Below are 21,724 nucleotides of genomic sequence, written 5' to 3'. Positions count from 1 at the left end.
GCTGGATCGATCGTACAGGGGCCCTCATTCCGAGTTGATCGCTCGCTAGCTACTTTTAGCAGCCGTGCAAATACATAGTCGCCGCCCACGGGGGAGTGTATATTCGCTTTGCAAGGGTGCGAATGCCTGTGCAGCCGAGCGGTACAAAAACATTTTGTGCAAAACAACACCAGCCCTGTAGTTACTTATTCTGTGCTATGATTGCTGCGACGAAGGTCCCAGAATTGACGTCAGATACCCGTCCTGCAAACGCATGGACACGCCTGCCTTTTTCCAAACACTCCCAGAATCGGTCAGTTGACACCCATAAACTCACACTTCCTGTCAATCACCTTGCGATCGGCTGTGCGACTGGAATCGTCGCTAGAAGCAGTGCAAAACAACGATGCTCTTTGTACCCGTACGCCGTGCGTGCGCACTGCAGCTCATACGCATGTGTAGTTTTGCCATTTTTTTTAAATGATCTGTACGCAGCGAACAACGGCAGCTAGCAATCAACTCGGAATGAGGGCCAGGGTAAGTCTTGTTTTACACAAAACTTTTTTAGCATAGCAGGGCTGCACAAGCGATTGCAGCTTTGCTATGCTAAAATACACTCCCCCATAGGCGGCGTCTAGTTTATCGCACAAGCAGCAAAAAGTTGCTGCATGTGATTAACTCGGAATGACCCCCAAGGTTCTCCCATGACAGCGCATAACTTGAAATATATAATGCAATGACTTCTAGGAAATACTTATCAATGGGAATAGGTTGGAAAAGCATTCACAAACATCTTTAAAAGTAAAAATACCACCAAATATAATTATTTGTGCCTCCATTGGTTAAATTTAATAGCCTCCGAGTTCCGGAGGTGCAGGACTTTTCTGCGCGTTTGCCCATTTTTCTAAAACACCTGTCATTTGCAAGGCAAAACCAGGTTAATACATTTAGCCACGCAAATAAGAAAGGTTTTGCATTTGGTAATATTTAATTACTAAAATTTATTAACAGTAGAACCACAAATTAATTTTCTAAAGATTTGTTCCCCCCAGTTTCTTCTGTAGTAGCGATTTTTTATTTCTGTGGTATACATCCTATGCATCACATACGCAAAACGATACATCCTGCCACTTATCGGGTACATTCCATTGAGCTGGAATGGAGCCCGCTGTCGATCTATAAAAGATACTATGCAGGAAAAACTAAAAATGCAGGCGCACACTGTAAACTCTAGGGAGTATATTTACCAAAGTGCAGGTTTTTAGAAGTGAAGCTGTATCTAATCAGATTCTACCTATCGTTTATCTAGCACTTTCTAGAAGATAAAACTAGAATCTGATTAGTTGCTATGGGCAACATCTCTGTTTCTGAAAACCCGCCATTTAGTACATATACCCCTAAGAATACTGATAGTCAAAATAATTATAATAAACTCTGCAAATCAACATTCTACATGTCTGAGCGTGGTAGAAACTCTTATGTTTAACACTAAGGTGTGCAGTCAGTTTTGAGCTTTTGGTGATTTTGCATTTGATTTTCATTTGATTTTGTAATTTGGATATTAACTAAAGGCAAAATTAAATGTAACATTGAATATAAAACTGAATCCTGTTCAAAATCGAATATTGGCAAAACATTGGTACTTTTACATAGACGAATATAGGATCCCCTGATTTCCTAGCATTCGATTTAAACATCGAACACAATATCGACCTAGTGTTCAAATCCCCAAAACAGAGTATCAGCAGACAGGCAGTTTTGTCTTCTAGATAACATTCTATTCGCTAAACCTTCATTATGATGCCCATAAAGTAAAGATAACTTACGCTATGCTGATGTTTTTGCAATTAGGTGATTATTGGTAAATTGCGCGTGCATATGCCTCACACTGTGCATGCACCGATGTCTAATAGCGATGCCGCTCGCAGTTCTTACCTTCACATAGAGTGATTGACAGTCAGGCACAGTTTCACTGTGGGCATTGACAGGGGACTGTTGGCAAAAAGGCTGGCGTGTTACAGCCACTTTGGGAGCGTGTCCCTGGGTGCACCTACAACTCTGTACTCAAGCAGCGTGACTCTGGCGTCTGTTCAGGCTGCCATGCTGTGTGGCCTTTGATGTCATAGAACTGACAATTATTGAAGGATCTACGTGTGCGCTGGGGAGGTGTACGCAGTTGCTGTACCTTTGCAATGGATCTGGTTTGCGTCTCTGTACTTTTCAGGGCCTCTGGGATTTTGGAATAATTGCGCACATCTCCAAATTGTACAATCGCTGGTGCACTCACCATAGCATCTGTTAATGAATCAGGCCAGATATTAATAATACTGTAAAGGCTCCATGTGACAGGTCCAAAAGACATGATGTTAGAGGGTTTTATCAATTTTAAAAGATCGCAAAAGCACCTGAGTATTTGCGCACATCTCAAATAAACAGGGACCCAAACATGTGTTTCACTGTGGCGGAATGAATTATGGGTCTCGTTCAGAGGGGTGTGGTATGTTAGACTAGACTAAGGTCGACAGTATCTAGATTGATTACTATTGGGCGACAGTAAGTAGGTCGACATGGTTTCTTGGTGGACAGGGACTCTTGGTCGACATGTATTAGGTCGACATGAAAAAAGGTTGACATGAGTTTTTAAAATTTTGGTTTGGTGTCGTTTTCTTTGTAGAGTGACCAGGGACCCCAATTAGTGCATCGTGTCCCCTCGCATGGCTCGCGCTTTGGGCAAGGTGCCTCGCCATGCTCAGCACAGGTTACCGTTCCCAATTGTAGTCCACGTGGATCGTAAAGTATGAAAAAGTTCGAAAAATTGAAAAAAATGTGAAAACTCATGTCGACCTTTAGTCATGTCGACCTAGAAACTATGTCGGCCTCCTTACTGTCGACCAATAGTGGTCGACCTAGACAGTGTCAACCTAAGTCTTATCGACCTAGAGATTGGATCCCCATTCAAAGATGGATGCAGCGTACATTTCCCACCACCAAATAGTGACAGGCAGCAGCTTAGGTGGCACCATGTGCGACGACGCTGGACCCGTTCTGCACATGCACAAATGGTCCTATGCATGCGCAGGCATCCCACAATCAGAGATGTAGGCAAACCAGAATTAGAGGAACCACAGCAGCTTCTTGCATGCGATATGTTTTGTCCAGTTGGAATACACGAGGTTGTGTTTATTGAATATTTATTTATTTATTTTTTTTAATTTTATATTCAATTGTATAGCTAATTTTATGTTCGATTTTGAAATGGACATCCAAAACCGAACAAGAAACCACTAGTAAAAAAAAGGACGCCCATCAAAATCGAATGTTGGTAAATGAACGATTTGGACAGTGAAAAAGGATGTTGATTTTATTCAATTTCAGTAGATTTAGATCGACCTTAAAATCAAATATCAAATGTAACATTAGTAAATATACCCCTTTATCGCTAATGCTTTCCTTTTTCTTTGCAGTGTTTGGTGTTACACCAGACATGGTTAGGGAAGGCTCGACTATACCACTAGCCCGAACATTTCAGGATCTAACTAAAAAGAGGATAATGATGCTTCCGATTGGTGGGTCGGATGATGGTGAGCACTCACAAAATGAGAAAATAAGCAGGTGAGAACAATATTTTACTTCCCATATAAACAACAAAGGTCTGTGTTTACTGGAAATAATCCTTGCAAAGAATATCCATTCCCTTGTAATTCATTAATTGATGGTATGATGATATCTTCACTCCCCCTCCTGTATCACCACGTGACATACCACACCTTTACCACATCATTTAAAGGTAAAATACAACCATTCTGAATTGAGATTTATTTTATTGAAAGTTCAGCAGTGACAGAGTAAACCGGCTATATGTATTGGCAGTGGTAGTACTACCAATGTTACAGGTGGTGCAGCATATACAGGGCACGATGGTGAGGGCATGCCCATGACCACGGCACAACTGGAAGGTCTTCCATTACCTACACCATTCATGCAGGTTCAGGAGAGCAGAGCGGGTGCTGTAGGACAGACAATGGGGTCTACAGTATGTACTAAGCCTTGGAGAGAGATAAAGTGGATGGAGATAAACAACCTTCCAATCAGCCTCTGTCATTTTTCAAAAACAGCCTGTAACATTACAGTTAGGTTGGTACTTTATCTCCGTCCACTTTATCTCTCCAAGGCTTACAGTAGTACATAGAACCCCATATTTGCTATGGGATCCTTGTATAATGGTATTTCTATTTGGTCATTTGTGTTAAGTGAAGAAATCTGAACAGGACATAAAGTTAGTTAGCTCAAGGACCTGTGTTGCTGGGTGGTCACGTCCCCTAACATCTCCGGGGTGTGCAAGGGACCCTCTTTCCTGCAGAGAAGAGTAGCAAAACAAAATGCATCCATACATTTCTAGTTCTGCTGTAGTTTGAATTACATACGTATGCAACTTGTCAACTAGCATATACATTAATCTGTCTTAGAGCCATGACTGTCAACATGGAAATGTGTTCTAGACCTATGGCATCCACAAAGATACTGTACACCTCTCAAAGGCACATTTTACATTTAAGTGGATGAGACAAAATCAGTAGCATCTGTAAGGTTCATGGTTGCCTTGTATCTCCATGCACTTACTTTACTGAACTTACACAATGACAACCATTGGCGTTTCTATCATGGGTGCAATGTGTGCAGTGCACACGAACCACTGGGTCCAGGGGGGAACACAACACACACCCATTGCACCCATGTTGTTTTCATATCTGCCTTTCCAGAGTCCCGCGAAGGGCGCTACAGCAAAAATCACTGACATAATGGCCATAACGCATACGCAGTATGTTTCCGGAGACCTGCGCATGCACAGTAGACTCCAGCACAACTCCAGAGCCTACTGCACTGTGGAGAGGAGCTTCATATGCTAAACCATATGCATTCATAGAAAATTGTTGAAATTGCCACCAAATGGTTTAGAATAATGAAATGGGAAAGGAAAACAGAATTTTTCCTCTCAGAAGATTGGGAAGGCATGAATTAAAATGTAATGTTTTGATTATCTTATTGTCTTTTAGATCCAACTACATCCAAGGGACCAAAGTCTTTGCATCTTTTTTCTTGGAGTTGGCAAAATTACATGAAGATCTGTTGGCAAAATCAAATTCCAAGAAAGTAAAAATCACCCAACATATTGAGAGCCAAGGGTAGTAGTAATACAGTGACCAGAATGGGGAATTAGTGCTGCTTTCATTACCCATACCTCTCAACTTTGTAGCTATGAGAATTGGGACAAGGTCATGGCTACACTGCGTTGACAGCATGCCACGGCACAGTGGGAGTGTAGTCACATCTCAGAGATATGCCTCATGCTTTTGACTTTACACTTTCCCCCTCTGCTTCTCTCAAAACATAATTCACCTGGTCATTGCTGCAGGCACCAGTGGTAAGCAATAGGAAAGTAGCTATGGAAGTTACCTCCCAGCCTCCTGACCCCTGAGACATAGACACTGGGCGTTCATACATCTATATGTGTATTGTAAGACCACTTTTGCAAGTTTCTGAATGTAACATTTTTATTTTAATACATTAAAACTTTTAATGTTTTTTTTTTTGTTATCATTCACTGACATTTATATGCATTCTGTGAAAACATATTACACAGTGTGGGTCTATTTCTGACTTGGGAACAAAGAAAAACAAAAAGAGTACAGTAACTTTGAACTTGGACAAACCATGTTACAATGCTAAGGGTGCAAAGACTCAGAGCTAGACATTAGCAGGGGAAATGGTCAGCTTTTATTTAATTTTAAATGATGTTAGTAATTAAAAAAGGGGGAAGTATGGTGGCACAGAAAGAATGACCCTACTGACAATATAACCGTTTGCAAACTGTACGACCAGGCCTAGATGGGGGCCTTCTGCGGTCCTATGATAGTACACTCAAGGTATCCAGCTCCACTTCCAATGACACATCCATTAGTTCCACCTGGACCAGTTATGCCACTGACCCCAGTAGAGTAGAATCAGCCTATGCCATGTATTGGCAAGGAGCACACTTCAGCAATACACAGCAGAGGCTGATTCTACCTATCACGCAGCTGCCACGAAAACGCTCCCGGAATGCCCCCCAACGCTGCATCGCTGCCCCACGAGCACCCGCCGCTGTCAACCACATTGCGGGCGCATCCTGGAAGGTCGCGCAGGCGCAATGCAGCCGCTGCATGTGCGTAGTTTGCCTATACAGGCAAGCTGCACTGCGGACCGCTGATGCGGCCAAGTCTGAATAAGGCCCTAAATGTAGTCAAGTTTTAACTTTAAATTATATTACAGTCTTTTATGAGTGCCCCCACCAAGCAGTCCTGTCTCTATCCTTTCTGAATAGTGTTTCATGCACCTGACTCCTGGGAAGCACTGCCAACATCAACATAACTAAACCTTTTGGAGAATTCACCTCCTTGTCAATAAGTATAAGTTGGTTGTCTTTGGGAAATCCATATATGGAAATTTCACATAAAATAAGAATTTACTTACCGATAATTCTATTTCTCGGAGTCCGTAGTGGATGCTGGGGTTCCTGAAAGGACCATGGGGAATAGCGGCTCCGCAGGAGACAGGGCACAAAAGTAAAGCTTTTACAGGTCAGGTGGTGTGTACTGGCTCCTCCCCCTATGACCCTCCTCCAGACTCCAGTTAGGTACTGTGCCCGGACGAGCGTACACAATAAGGGAGGATTTTGAATCCCGGGTAAGACTCATACCAGCCACACCAATCACACCGTACAACTTGTGATCTAAACCCAGTTAACAGTATGATAACAGAGGAGCCTCTGAAAGATGGCTTCCTAAACAATAACCCGAATTAGTTAACAATAACTATGTACAAGTATTGCAGATAATCCGCACTTGGGATGGGCGCCCAGCATCCACTACGGACTCCGAGAAATAGAATTATCGGTAAGTAAATTCTTATTTTCTCTATCGTCCTAAGTGGATGCTGGGGTTCCTGAAAGGACCATGGGGATTATACCAAAGCTCCCAAACGGGCGGGAGAGTGCGGATGACTCTGCAGCACCGAATGAGAGAACTCCAGGTCCTCCTTTGCCAGGGTATCAAATTTGTAAAAATTTACAAACGTGTTCTCCCCTGACCACGTAGCTGCTCGGCAGAGTTGTAATGCCGAGACCCCTCGGGCAGCCGCCCAAGATGAGCCCACCTTCCTTGCGGAATGGGCCTTAACAGATTTAGGCTGTGGCAGGCCTGCCACAGAATGTACAAGTTGAATTTTGTTACAAATCCAACGAGCAATCGACTGCTTAGAAGCAGGTGCACCCAACTTGTTGGGTGCATACAGTATAAACAGCGAGTCAGATTTTCTGACTCCAGCCGTCCTTTAAATGTATATTTTTAAGGCTCTGACAACGTCCAACAACTTGGAGTCCTTCAAGTCGTCTGTAGCCGCAGGCACTACAATAGGCTGGTTCAGGTGAAACGCTGATACCACCTTAGGGAGAAAATGCGGACGCGTCCGCAGCTCTGCCCTATGTCGAATGGAAAATTAAATAAGGGCTTTTATAAAACAAAGCCGCCAGTTCAGATACTCTCCCGGCCGAAGCCAGGGCCAGTAACATAGTCACTTTCCATGTGAGATATTTCAAATCCACATTCTTTAGTGGTTCAAACCAATTGGATTTGAGGAAATCTAAAACTACATTTAGATCCCACGGTGCCACCTTAGGCACCACAGGAGGCTGTATATGCAGTACTCCTTAGATAAAAATCTGGACCTCAGGGACTGAGGCCAATTCTTTTTGGAAGAATATTGATAGGGCCGAAATTTGAACCTTAATAGATCCCAATTTGAGACCCATAGACAATCCTGATTGCAGGAAATGTAGGAAAACGACCCAGTTGAAATTCCTCCATCGGAGCACTCCGCTGCTCGCACCACGCAACATATTTTCGCCAAATACGGCGATAATGCTTCGCGGTGACTTCCTTCCTTGCCTTTATCAAGGTAGGAATGACTTCTTCTGGAATGCCTTTTCCTTTTATGATCTGGCATTCAAACGCCATGCCGTCAAACGCAGCCGCGGTAAGTCTTGAAAAAGACAAGGACCCTGCTGAAGCAGGTCCCTTCTCAGAAGTAGAGGCCACGGATCGTCCGTGACCATCTCTTGAAGTTCCGGGTACCAAGTCCTTCTTGGCCAATCCGGAGCCACTAGTCTTACTCCTCTTTGCCGTATAATCCTCAATACCTTTGGTATGAGAGGCAGAGGAGGAAACACATATACCGACTGGTACACCCAAGGTGTTACCAGCGCGTCCACAGCTATTGCCTGCGGATCTCTTGACCTGGCGCAATACCTGTCCAGTGTTTTGTTGAGGCGAGACGCCATCATGTCCACCATTGGTTTTACCCAACGGTTTAATAGCATGTGGAAAACTTCTGGATGAAGTCCCCACTCTCCCGGGTGAAGGTCGTGTCTGCTGAGGAAGTCTGCTTCCCAGTTGTCCACGCCCGGGATGAATACTGCTGACAGTGCTATCACGTGATTCTCCGCCCAGCGAAGGATCCTGGCAGCTTCTGCCATTGCCCTCCTGCTTCTTGTGCCGCCCTGTCTGTTTACATGGGCGACTGCCGTGATGTTGTCCGACTGGATCAACACCGGTCTTCCTTGAAGCAGAGGTTCCGCCTGGCTTAGAGCATTGTAGATTGCTCTTAGTTCCAGAATGCTTATGTGAAGAGACTTTTTCAGGCTCGACCACACTCCCTGGAAATTTCTTCCCTGTGTGACTGCTCCCCAGCCTCTCAGGCTGGCATCCGTGGTCACCAGGATCCAATCCTGCATGCCGAATCTGCGGCCCTCCAATAGATGAGCCTCCTGCAACCACCACAGAAGGGATACCCTTGTCCTCGGCGACAGGGTTATCCGCAGGTGCATCTGAAGATGCGACCCTGACCATTTGTCCAACAGATCCCTTTGCCTGGAATCTGCCGAAAGGGATTGCTTCGTAAGAAGCTACCATTTTTTCCCAGGACTCTTGTGCATTGATGTACAGACACCTTTCCTGGTTTTAGGAGGTTCCTGACCAGGTCAGATAACTCCTTGGCTTTTTCTTCGGGAAGAAAAACCTTTTTCTGAACTGTGTCCAGAATCATCCCCAGGAACAGCAGACGAGTTGTCGGCATTAATTGGGATTTTGGAATATTCAGAATCCATCCGTGCTGCTTTAGCACCTCTTGAGATAGTGCTAAACCCATCTCTAGCTGTTCTCTGGACCTTGCCCTTATTAGGAGATCGTCCAAGTATGGGATAATTAATACGCCTTTTCTTCGAAGAAGAAATATTATCTCGGCCATTACCTTTGTAAAGACCCGAGGTGCCGTGGACAAACCAAACGGCAGCGTCTGAAACTGATAGTGACAGTTTTGTACAACGAACCTGAGGTACCCCTGGTGTGAGGGGTAATTGGAACGTGGAGATACGCATCCTTGATGTCCAAGGATACCATAAAGTCCCCTTCTTCCAGGTTCGCTATCACTGCTCTGAGTGACTCCATCTTGAACTTGAACTTCTTTATGTACAGGTTCAAGGACTTCAGATTTAGAATAGGCCTTACCGAGCCATCCGGCTTCGGTACCACAAAAAGAGTGGAATAATACCCCTTCCCTTGTTGTAGAAGAGGTACCTTGACTATCACCTGCTGAGAATACAGCTTGTGAATGGCTTCCAAAACCGTCTCCCTTTCTGAGGGGGACGTTGGTAAAGCAGACTTCAGGAAACGGCGAGGTGGCTCTGTCTCTAATTTCAACCTGTACCCCTGAGATATTATCTGCAGGATCCAGGGATTTACCTGCGAGTGAGCCCACTGCGCGCTGTAATTCTTGAGACGACCGCCTACCGCCCCCGAGTCCGCTTGCGAAGCCCCAGCGTCATGCTGAGGCTTTTGTAGAAGCCGGGGAGGGCTTCGGTTCCTGGGAAGGAGCTGCCTGTTGCTGTCTCTTCCCTCGTCCTCTGCCTCGTGGCAGATATGAATAGCCCTTTGCTCTCTTATTTTTAAAGGAACGAAAGGGCTGCGGTTGAAAGGTCGGTGCCTTTTTCTGTTGGGGAGTGACTTGAGGTAGAAAGGTGGATTTCCCGGCCGTAGCCGTGGCCACCAAATCCGATAGACCGACCCCAAATAACTCCTCTACGCATCGCCTGTCCACTGTCGTGTCCATAAAGCTCTTCTGGCCGAAATGGACATAGCACTTACCCGTGATGCCAGTGTGCAGATATCTCTCTGTGCATCACGCATATAAAGAAATGCATCCTTTATTTGTTCTAACGACAGTAAAATATTGTCCCTGTCCAGGGTATCAATATTTTCGATCAGGGACTCTGACCAAACTACCCCAGCACTGCACATCCAGGCAGTCGCAATAGCTGGTCGTAGTATAACACCTGCATGTGTGTATATACCTTTTTGGATATTTTCCATCCTCCTATCTGATGGATCTTTAAGTGCGGCCGTCTCAGGAGAGGGTAACGCCACTTGTTTTGATAAGCGTGTTAGCGCTTTGTCCACCCTAGGAGGTGTTTCCCAGCGCTCCCTAACCTCTGGCGGGAAAGGGTATAAAGCCAATAACTTCTTTGAAATTAGCAGTTTTTTATCGGGGCACCCCACGCTTCATCACACACGTCATTTAATTCTTCTGATTCGGTAAAAACTACTGGTAGTTTTTTCACACCCCACATAATACCCTGTTTAGTGGTACCTGTAGTATCAGCTAAATGTAACATCTCCTTTATTGCCAAAATCATATAACGTGTGGCCCTACTGGAAAATACGGTTGATTCGTCACCTTCACCACCGGAATCAGTGCCTGTGTCTGGGTCTGTGTTGACCGACTGAGGCAAGGGGCGTTTTACAGCCCCTGACGGTGTTTGAGGCGCCTGGACAGGCACTAATTGAGTGTCCGGCCGCCTCATGTCGGCAAACGACTGCTTAAGCGAGTTGACGCTATCCCGTAATTCCACAAATAAAGGCATCCATTCTGGTGTCGACCCCCTAGGAGGTGACATCCTCATATTTGGCAATTGCTCCGCCTCCACACCAATAACGTCCTCATACATGTCGACACACACGTACCGACACACAGCAGACACACAGGGAATGCTCTATACGAAGACAGGACCCACTAGCCCTTTGGGGAGACAGAGGGAGAGTCTGCCAGCACACACCAAAAAGCGCTATATATGACAGGGATAGCCTTATGATTAAGTGCTCCCTTATAGCTGCTTTTATATTAATATATTGCCATTTATTTTGCCCCCCCTCTCTGTTATACCCTGTTTCTGTAGTGCAGTGCAGGGGAGAGACCTGGGAGCCTTCCTGACCAGCGGAGCTGTGACAGAAAATGGCGCCGTGTGCTGAGGAGATAGGCCCCGCCCCTTTTTCGGCGGGCTCGTCTCCCGCTATTTAGTACATTTAGGCAGGGGTAAATATCTCCATATAGCCTCTGGGGCTATATGTGAGGTATTTTTAGCCTTTTTAAAGGTTTTCATTTGCCTCCCAGGGCGCCCCCCCCCCCCAGCGCCCTGCACCCTCAGTGACTGCCGTGTGAAGTGTGCTGAGAGGAAAATGGCGCACAGCTGCAGTGCTGTGCGCTACCTTAAGAAGACTGCAGGAGTCTTCAGCCGCCGATTCTGGACCTCTTCTTGCTTCAGCATCTGTGAGGGGGCCGGCGGCGTGGCTCCGGTGACCATCCAGGCAGAGGCGTCACTAGGGTTGGTGTCACCCGGTGTGGTAACTCATGGTGTCACCCCCCATGGACCTTCTCCCGTAGCACACCACACGGTTTCTTATCAGTGTGTGTGTATAAAATATATATATATACACATATACATACATACATATACATACATATATATATATATATATACATACATATATATATATATATATATATATATATATACATATATACACACACACACACACACATACATATACACACATACGGTAATCGAAGAGGGAATTTTGAAGTGGGGGTATGGAAAATTGAAAGGGGTAGTGTCCACTCGAGAGTGTACTGTGGCAGATACCGAAAAAGGAGTGTGGCCAATCAGTAGGTGGGTGTCCTTAAGAGGCACTGGGTGAGAGGGAGGACACATGATGGAGGAAGGGACTGAGGAGGTTGGGGGCTTTAGGTGAGAGGGGGATGCAGGGTGGGAGAAAGACATAATGGATAGAGGATAGAGGGACAGAGGAAGGGGGAGATGCTGGGTGGGAGAGGATGCAGAGAGGGAGGGGGACATACCGGGGATTGGGACGCTGGGTGGGAGAGGACGCAGAGTGGGAGGAGGACATACTGGGGACTGGGACACTGGGTGGGAGAGGACGGAGAGTGGGAGAAGGGCATACTGGAGATTGGGATGCTGGGTGGGAGAGGACGCAGAGTGGGAGGGGGACATACTGAAGATTGGGATGCTGGGTGGGAGGGGGACATGCTGGGGATTGGGAGGCTGGGTGGGAGAGGACGCAGAGTGGGAGGAGGACATACTGAAGATTGGGACACTGGGTGGGAGGGGGACATGCTGGGGATTGGGACGCTGGGTGGGAGAGGACGCAGAGTTGGAGGAGGACATACTGGGGATTGGTACGCTGGGTTGGAGAGGACGCAGAGTGGGAGGTGGACATACTGGGGATTGGGACACTGGGTGGGAGAGGACGCAGAGTGGGAGGAGGACATACTGGGGACTGGGACACTGGGTGGGAGAGGACGGAGAGTGGGAGAAGGGCATACTGGAGATTGGGATGCTGGGTGGGAGAGGACGCAGAGTGGGAGGGGGACATACTGAAGATTGGGATGCTGGGTGGGAGGGGGACATGCTGGGGATTGGGAGGCTGGGTGGGAGAGGACGCAGAGTGGGAGGAGGACATACTGAAGATTGGGACACTGGGTGGGAGGAGGACATGCTGGGGATTGGGACGCTGGGTGGGAGAGGACGCAGAGTTGGAGGAGGACATACTGGGGATTGGTACGCTGGGTTGGAGAGGACGCAGAGTGGGAGGTGGACATACTGGGGATAGGGACGCTGGGTGGGAGAGGACGCAGGGTGGGAGGGGGACATACTAGGGATTGGGACGCTGGGTGGGAGAGGACGCAGGGTGGGAGGGGGACATACTGAGGATTGGGACACTGGGTGGGAGAGGACGCAGAGTGGGAGGGGGACATACTGGGGATTGGGACGCAGGGTGGGCGAGGACGCAGAGTGAGAGGGGGACATACTAGGGATTGGGACACTGGGTGGGAGAGGACGCAGAGTGGGAGGAGGACATACTGGGGATTGAGACGCTGGGTGGGAGAGGACGCAGAGTGGGACATACCGGGAATTGGGACGCTGGGTGGGAGAGGACGCAGAGTGGGAGGGGGACATACTGGAGATTGGGACGCTGGGTGGGAGAGGATGCAGAGTCGGAGGGGGACATACTGGGGATTGAGACGCTGGGTGGAAGAGGACGCAGAGTGGGGAGGGGGACATACTGGGGATTGGGAAGCTGGGTGGGATAGGATGCAGAGTGGGAGGGGGACATACTGGGGATTGGGACGCTGTGATTGGAGAGGATGCAGAGTGGGACATACCGGGAATTGGGACGCTGGGTAGGAGAGGACGCAGAGTGGGAGGGGGACATACTGGGGACTGAGACACTGGGTGGGAGAGGATGCAGAGTGGGAGGGGGACATACTGGGGATTGGAACGCTGGGATTGGAGAGGATGCAGAGTGGGAGGGGGACATACCGGGAATTGGGACGCTGGGTAGGAGAGGACGCAGAGTGGGAGGGGGACATACTGGGGATTGAGACACTGGGTGGGAGAGGATGCAGAGTGGGAGGGGGACATACTGGGGATTGGAACGCTGGGATTGGAGAGGATGCAGAGTGGGAGGGGGACATACCGGGAATTAGGACGCTGGGTAGGAGAGGACACAGAGTGGGAGGGGGACATACTGGGGATTGGGACACTGGGTGGGAGAGGAAGCAGGGTGGAAGGAGGACATACTGGGGATTGGGATGCTGGGTGGGAGAGGATGCAGAGTGGGAGAGGGACAGACTGGGGATTAGGACGCTGGGTTGGAGAGGAACATACTGGAGATTGTCATTTAATTTTAAAGCCTACCAGCTCCAGCAGCGATAGGTACAGGAACCAAGCGCCCGACGGTGCTCCTTCAGTGGCAGGGACGAGATCCAGGCGCATCTCCTGTGCGCGCCCGGCGGTGCTCCTTCAGCGGCAGGGATGAGATCCAGGCGCATCTCCTGTGCGCGCCCGGCGGTGCTCCGGCGGTGGCAGGCAGGGAGGAGAGCCGGGTACCCCGCTAGCTGCAAGACGGGAGCCGGGCGCACCCCACGTGGGCACCATGCACTCGACTCCCATTCTCCCTCACAGAATGATCTGCCCTGCGGTGCCGGCGTGCGTGGTGACGTCACGAGAGTGACGTCCTGCACCCGGCATCTATAGATTGCGGCAGTACAGATCAGGCGGCACCGCGGCGGTGAATAGAGTGTGGGTGTACAACTCTTTTTGGTGTCACCCCATTGAAGGGTGACACCTGGGTGCGGGCCGCACCCCCCGCACCCCCCTCATGACGCCACTGCATCCAGGCTGTACCTGTGATCGTCCCTCTGGAGCTTCATGTCCAGTAGCCAAGAAGCCAATCCATCCTGCACGCAGGTGAGTTCACTTCTTCTCCCCTCTGTCCCTCGTTGCAGTGATCCTGTTGCCAGCAGGAATCACTGTAAAATAAAAAACCTAAGCTAAACTCTCTAAGCAGCTCTTTATGAGAGCCACCTAGAATTGCACCCTTCTCGGCCGGGCACAAAAATCTAACTGGAGTCTGGAGGAGGGTCATAGGGGGAGGAGCCAGTACACACCACCTGACCTGTAAAAGCTTTACTTTTGTGCCCTGTCTCCTGCGGAGCCGCTATTCCCCATGGTCCTTTCAGGAACCCCAGCATCCACTTAGGACGATAGAGAAATTATGTTATGTTGTTTAATTTATGATCATTACCTACACAACACATACATAAACATTTCTAAATAAGTCTCTATATGCTGTACATCAGTAATTATCCCACATTCTTCTACAGGCAGAAATACTCAAAACATGACCGGCTGGGAAAACATGAGGTGTTAGTATCACTGAATTACCTGAAGGACTCACTGAAGCCACCTTGTGGTCACATATAGGGAGAGCAGCACACTGACCTATTGATGAAAGATTTTAGAGAAAAAGAATTAAGGGGAACAGTTGTGTAGTAAAGGAATCTTCTAGTGTCTAAAAAATATAGATAGTTTAGAAAAAGGTAACAGTTATGGCAGACAGTGCAATAGAATTGCTGCTTTACTCCCCAAACCTGGAAGTTTGCCCAAAATAACAGGTGAATTTGGAGTAAGTAACTAGGAGAGTCCACAAGAAGTTGCCCTGATTTACCTACCTGCACCAAGGTCCCTGCACTCTGGTGATATGGCTTTCTGTTGCTCTGACTTACCACAAACTGGATCCAATAGGACTGAACAATATGTGTTAGGGCCGTAACTAGGTGTGTGCCAGTGGTGCCTTGCCCACAGCGCATATTCACTGTGGGCACACCATCTGGCAGCACCACCCACACGGCCGCTTGATAGCAATGAATCTGGGTAGCAAGGAGCCACGGTTACTCATGTCCGCACCACAGTACTGCACTATTGAATAAACAGGAAATAAACTACAGGGCTGCTGGGAGCTGTAGTTTATTTTCAGTTTGATCGCTCAGTCAGTGCATTTGGGCCTGGCCGTTTGATGCTGCCCCCGTGTTGTTAATCTTTACTGTTGCCGGCCCGACACAACTGGTAACTACAGGAGAGGAGACACTGAGACAGCCCTTGGTGCTGGGAGCTGAGCTCTCATGCTGTCAGTGGGCGCAGACAAGCCCGGGCAGCAGCATTCCTAAGAAGAGACAGAAGGTCCACTCCGGAGCAGAAGATTCAGATCCAGAAAAGATCCTTGAACCTGCTGAGCTGGATAGGAGACGGGGCGTGTGTAAGTCTGTCACTTTCATCCTCATATCCCTCCGTATAACTCTCTACTTCATGTCTACCTCTGTATAACACTCTTCCCTATCTTATCTCTCCCCCTGTATAACACCCTCTCCTTCCTCATATCTCCCGCTGTATAACACCCTCTCCTTCCTCCTCTCTCCCTCTGTTTAACACTCTCTCCTTCCTCCTCGCTCCCTCTGTATAACATTCTCTTCTTTGTCCTCTCTGACTCTGTATATAACACCCTCTCCTTCCTCATCGCTCCCGCTATGTAACACCTTCCTTCTCGCTCCCTCCGTAATTGATACAAACAATATGGCAGCAGGAATACTGATGACAACAGAAGATATGCAATTGTTGGTGTAACAGCGTGGAATGTGAAAGTCTATGGCAAAGTCTGTGACGTGGGTAACAATCGATCAGGGGACCGATGTATCGGTATGGGAACTGATGATTCCTGGATTGTGGAGCACAGCAGGGATGATGGTGGGAATAGTGAGCCAGGTAACTGTTTGCAGGAGACAGGAACAAGTGGTTTAAATCCTCAGTGCAGGTTGGAATAACACTAGTAGCTTGCAGGCTGATGAACAGGTGTAGGTAACGAGATGCACCTGGAGGAGAGTCTCTACTGCAGAGGGCTGGAGCACACTGTAGCTGGATAAGATGTGAAGCTGATCACAGGTACCCGGGTTGCTGGTGCTTGTGGTTCCACAGCAGTGCAGGACCAGACTGGAAAGCAGAGCAGGTACCAAGAGGAACTGGAGAACGGAGCCAGAGACATAGTTCAGAGGAATGACACGAAGTCCAAGGCAAGGACTGACTCACCCTGCTGCTCCTGATATACAGGTGCAGCTGCAGTAAGTCGATTCCTGACAGTGGCCTTGCAATCACTTCTTGCATGACAGGCAGCCTGCTGGGCATACTATTGTGTGGTCACACCTCTTCACCACAAGACAACACGCTTTGGGGAATTTAGCATACACTGACTGGGGTGGATTGTTTGAGAAAGGGGGTCCCCAGGTTGGTGAAGAGCCATGGCGTTTGGGCTAGGGGAGAGGAGGAGGCATTCCTGCTCACAGTACAGCAGCAGCCCAGTGAGTCCAGAGTCAGACCTCTGATGATCTTTCCCCCACCTGCTCTCAGTCACAGAACTTGAGGTGGTGAGTGATGCATAAAATGAGAATGTTATATTATTCTACCTGGCGTAATGTGTAAAAGTGGGCTCTACCTGGCATAAAGTGTAAAAGGGGGCTCTAACTGGTGCAATGTGTAAAAGGGGACTCTCCCTGGCACTGTAAAAGGGGGCTCTACCTGGCATAATGTGCAAAAGGAGACTCTGCCTGGTGTAATGTGTAAAAGGGGGCTCTACCTAGCGCAATTTGTAAAAGGGGGCTCTACCTTGTGTAATGTGTAAAAGGGGACTCTACCTGGCGTAATATGTAAAAGGGACTCTACCTGGTGTAATGTGTAAAAGGGGACTCTACCTTGTGTAATGTGTAAAAGGGGACTCTACCTGGCGTAATATGTAAAAGGGACTCTACCTGGTGTAATGTGTAAAAGGGGACTACCTGTTGTAACGTGTATAAGGGTTCTACCTGGCGCAATTTGTAAAAAGGGCTCTACCTGGCGCAATGTGTAAAAAGGGCTCTACCTGGCTTTGTAAAAGGGGACTCTACCTGGCGTAATGTGTAAAAGGGGACTCTACCTGGCGTAAAGTGTAAAAGAGGCTCTACCTTGCATAATGTTTAAAAGGGGGCTCTACTTGGTGTAAAATATATAAGGAACTCTGCTCTACTGTGGTGTAATGTGGGAAACGGGGCTCTACTGTGGTGTCATGTTTGAAAGGGGGCTGTACCTGGGGTAATGTATATAAGGGGCTCTACCTGGTGTAATGTGTATAAGTGGCACTACTGGAGACTTGTGCGGCGTAATATAAATTGGTATTATTTTGTGACCACACCCCTTCCCCTTGAAGCCACTCCCCTATATTTTGCAGCGCACTTTTGGCATGCACTGTCCACATTTTAATTATGGGGGCACCAATTCTGTTTCTGGCACAAGGCACCAAAATGTCTAGTTACGGCTCTGATACTGGTATGTATAGTAGGGATATATCTATGTGGGCTGATATGTTCACCAGCTGGGACAGATAAGTTATGAAAGCCAGAGTGAACCCTAACAACCACCATGCATTGTGGATGATCCATAGATCAGTCGCACTTCTTAACTGACTTCAAAAAGAAAGGATTGCAAGAACATGCTAGAGAGGAGTACGCTCCTGCTCTGTCTCCTGTAGTGAATCTGGACAGGCAGTTTTACCAAGATGGCCACCAGACAAGTCAAAGCATGTACGAGTCTCCACACATGTCACTGTGTGAATACCTGTTACCACAGCTAGTTACATGGTTGTACCACCGATGTACATATTACTGCTGTTCCACAGTAAGTCTGCAAGCATGGTCTATTTCATAATTCCGCTGGTGCCTATTGTTAAGCTCCTAGGTTTTACACCAATAAGACATATCAACATGTTATGGGTCCAGGCACCACAGATGGCACAGTATCCTGTGTGTGAAGTATACAGAGAGTCATGTGTTTGGATCAGCACACAGCATGCACTGTACAGGAGCAGTGGCACTGAGCATGAATTTCATAAATCTGAGAGGTTCAGAGAACTAAACCACTTGGAAGTTTGCTATGGAGATGCAGCTCAAGCGTGAAAAACTGTGGGAGATTACAGATAATCCAGGTGAGAATCCTAATCCTGATGAAGTAGATAAAGCCATGGGAACCATAGGCCTAAGAGTGGAGCAATACGGTTATTCCATTATTCACAGGAAAATGTCAGCATATGACATGCAAATTGCCCAGACACCGTATGAAAATAAAGGTCTCATGAGGAGAATAATCTTGAGGTGAACACTGTATGGTACCATATTGAATAAATGCAAAGACATGAACAAGTATATTGACAAGATGATGTCTATATCTTGGCAGTTGTCATCTTTAGGTGTCCAAGTCGATGACAAGAAAGCTGCAATAGCGATAGTACAAAACTTAACATCTGAATTTGATTTCTTATTTGTAGCTTTAGAATCCAATATGACTATCAACAGAGATCGTGAGGACTTAACTGTTGCAATTCCAGATATGCATGCCAGTTGAAACAAGTGCCGTGAGTACTGCTTTACACACAAGGAATACAAAGCTCAAAAGGCCTAAGTACAGGTGTTTCATATTTCACAAAGTTGGACAAAATGGTTTGGACACCTAAACCGAATCCCGCCTGCTCCGGACTATGGGTGCAGCAATTTTCTTTCCAGTCCTCTGACCATTACACTGCTAATGGAAGCCCAATTCCTCGTTCCCCAGAGGACTCAGCAGCAAGCACCTATATCACTGGCGGATTGTCAGTGCAAAGTCTCTCATAGCCTTTTCTGTGAACGGACCCTCTGTGCTCCTCAGCGTTCACTCTCTGAGTCCCCTATTGGGAAAGCAAGCTTCTGTCTTGTATACAGTGCTCATTTTTCTAGTTCCAGAATGGATCTAAGGAATACAATTTCCAGCCCGATTCTCAGCAATTCTGGTTTCAGCCTGGTTCCAAGTAATTCCAGTTCCGGCCTCTTCACTTACTCCAACACTAGATCCCAGTCCAGTAACACAAAACACTCACAGACATGACGATGACACAAGGCCGATAAATGCAAACTGAAAGAGACAAATGCTGTGCAGCCAAAGAAGCGTAACAAGAAAAATGAATCAGCCTTAAGTGTCACAGTCGCAAGAGAGATTGTTGGTACATGGAGTCAGGAGCCACAAGTCTCTTCAGTTGCAATCAAGAATGGTTTAAATTGCAAAGCACATGCGGCCCTATAACAGAGGGATTAAGGACAAGGGGCTAGACTTAATTCTGTCCGAGTTCAGCAGTTGTGCGGGTTGCAGGCCGAACTCGGACGTTTTTTTTAAAGGGGTTATCACTTACAAGGCATGGTTTTGCCTTGTAAGTGATTGAAACTTAAAAAAAAAATATACAGTAAGTTTGACTATAAATGGTTGTGGGGAGCGCTTAAATGATGAAATTAGTTGGTGCAATGCCTGTTAATATATATATATAAATAATATGTGTATAATGTCTATGGGAGGCATTGCACCAACTAATTTCATCATTTAAGCGCTCCCCACAACCATTTATTATCATTATCTATTTATAGGAGCTGCTGAAATACATTTATTCTTAGCACAGTACTAGTCCTTATTTTATAGTAAGTTTGACTGGCATCCCGCACAGCCGCCGAACATGCGCAGCAATACATCCTACTCTTTGGGGGTCATTCCAGGTTGATCGCTAGCTGAATTTGTTTGCAGTGCAGTGATCAGGCTAAAAAAACAGCAGTTCTGCGCATGCGGCACAATGAGCACGCGCGACATACGGGCACAACGAACGATGTAGTTTCTAGCGATGCATTTCAGTCACACTGGTTGCCGCAGAGTGATTGACATGAAGTGGGTGTTTCTGGGTGGCAACTGACCGTTTTCAGGGAGTGTGCGGAAAAACGCAGGCATAGCTAGGCGAATGCTGGGCGGGTTTGTGACGTCAAATCCGGAACTGAATAGTCTGAAGTGATCGCAAGTGCTGAGTATGTTTTGAGCTACTCTGAAACTACACAAAAAAATTTTGTAGCCGCTCTGCGATACAACCGTTCGCACTTCTGCTAAGCTAAAATACACTCCCAGTGGGCGGCGGCATAGCGCTTGCATGGCTGCTAAAACTAGCTAGCGAGCGATCAACTCGGAATGACCCCCTTTGTCCTTAAAGCTGCTAAAGTTGGGACAATCACGATATGCTTAAGAATAAGAGGTGATACCATTCACAGACATCCAAGATATAATATTTGTACCAGATATGGGGAAAAACCTCATTGCCATAAGTATCCTAAAGCAGAGAGGATTCAAGGTCAAGTCACCAGAGGGCAAATGTGTTGTGCAGAATAAGAGTGGGACTGCAATGCCAGCAACTGTACGTCCTAAACACAGAAGAGTGGTTCAAGTCAATCTATGGAACTTTGCCAGAGGTGACTACCTGGGGTATGATAACATCCAGAAACTCCACACAGAGAGACCAACATGTGAAAGTTGTATAAAGGGTAAGCAAGCCCACTGTCCCTTCCAAAGATTAGCATCCAGACCTGAGGCACCCCTGGCAGGATTCAGTATGTTATCCCGGCTGTCTGGGATGCCGGTGGTCAGGAGGCCGACGCCGGGCTCCTGACAGGCAGAATACCGGCAGCGAGCACAGCGTCTCCTTGCGGACTCGCCACAGGGTTATATGACGTGGACCACCACCCGAGTGGGGATTCCGGGCGGCGGGCGGGATTCCAATTGCCGGTATTTCACTGGGGGTCAGGATTCCGGCATCGGTAACCTGACAGCCGGGATCCTGACAACCGGCAAATTGATTGCCTCCCCACTGGAATTGGTGGATACAGATGTGTGTGGCCTGATGAAAGTGAAATAGATAAGTGGATAACAATATTTTCTAACAATCATCAATGATCTCATAAGAATGACACACGTTTACTTATTCAAAGCACAGGATGAAGTAATAAGCAAGATTGTATATTACAAGAGTGGAAACTCATACTGGTCAGAAGCTAAAATTCTTGAGATCTGATAATGGTGAAGAATATGAAAATAGAGAAGGAG

General features: G+C 47.3%; 2 protein-coding genes and 1 long non-coding RNA gene across 15 annotated transcripts in view; 2 read left to right on the top strand and 1 right to left on the bottom strand.

Annotated features, from left to right (window-relative positions):
• LOC134928073 (beta-Ala-His dipeptidase-like) overlaps positions 1 to 5,562 on the top strand; it is a 100,900-nt gene extending 95,338 nt beyond the window's left edge. For all 6 annotated transcript variants that reach the window (XM_063923356.1, XM_063923358.1, XM_063923353.1 and 3 more), the window contains 2 exons: positions 3,444 to 3,591; positions 5,034 to 5,562. In XM_063923356.1, the coding sequence (XP_063779426.1) occupies positions 3,444 to 3,591; positions 5,034 to 5,166 (281 nt within the window). In that variant the 3' untranslated portion in view covers positions 5,167 to 5,562. The remainder of the gene's footprint in view (positions 1 to 3,443; positions 3,592 to 5,033) is intronic.
• Positions 3,762 to 21,724, bottom strand: part of LOC134928075 (uncharacterized) — a 152,348-nt gene continuing 134,385 nt past the window's right edge. The window contains exons 3-4 of the long non-coding RNA XR_010177822.1: positions 15,152 to 15,208; positions 3,762 to 4,333 (exon numbers count right to left, since the gene is read on the bottom strand). This is a non-coding gene — a long non-coding RNA (uncharacterized LOC134928075). The remainder of the gene's footprint in view (positions 4,334 to 15,151; positions 15,209 to 21,724) is intronic.
• LOC134928074 (beta-Ala-His dipeptidase-like) overlaps positions 15,742 to 21,724 on the top strand; it is a 152,350-nt gene continuing 146,367 nt past the window's right edge. Inside the window, exon 1 of one of the 8 annotated variants that reach the window (XM_063923363.1) lies at positions 15,742 to 16,022. Coding sequence is in view for 1 of the 8 variants with exons in the window: in XM_063923360.1 (XP_063779430.1) it covers positions 16,814 to 16,867 (54 nt within the window). In the remaining 7 variants the exon portion in view is untranslated. Of the gene's footprint in view, positions 16,023 to 16,206; positions 16,526 to 16,604; positions 16,879 to 16,966; positions 17,182 to 21,724 lie in introns of those variants that run through there. The other 7 variants (XM_063923365.1, XM_063923360.1, XM_063923361.1 and 4 more) reach the window with 7 other exon arrangements.

This window comes from Pseudophryne corroboree, chromosome 5, assembly GCF_028390025.1.
Source record: "Pseudophryne corroboree isolate aPseCor3 chromosome 5, aPseCor3.hap2, whole genome shotgun sequence".
Taxonomy (NCBI): domain Eukaryota; kingdom Metazoa; phylum Chordata; class Amphibia; order Anura; family Myobatrachidae; genus Pseudophryne; species Pseudophryne corroboree.
Note: the sequence above shows the minus strand (reverse complement) of the source record. Positions and strands in the feature narration are given on the sequence as shown.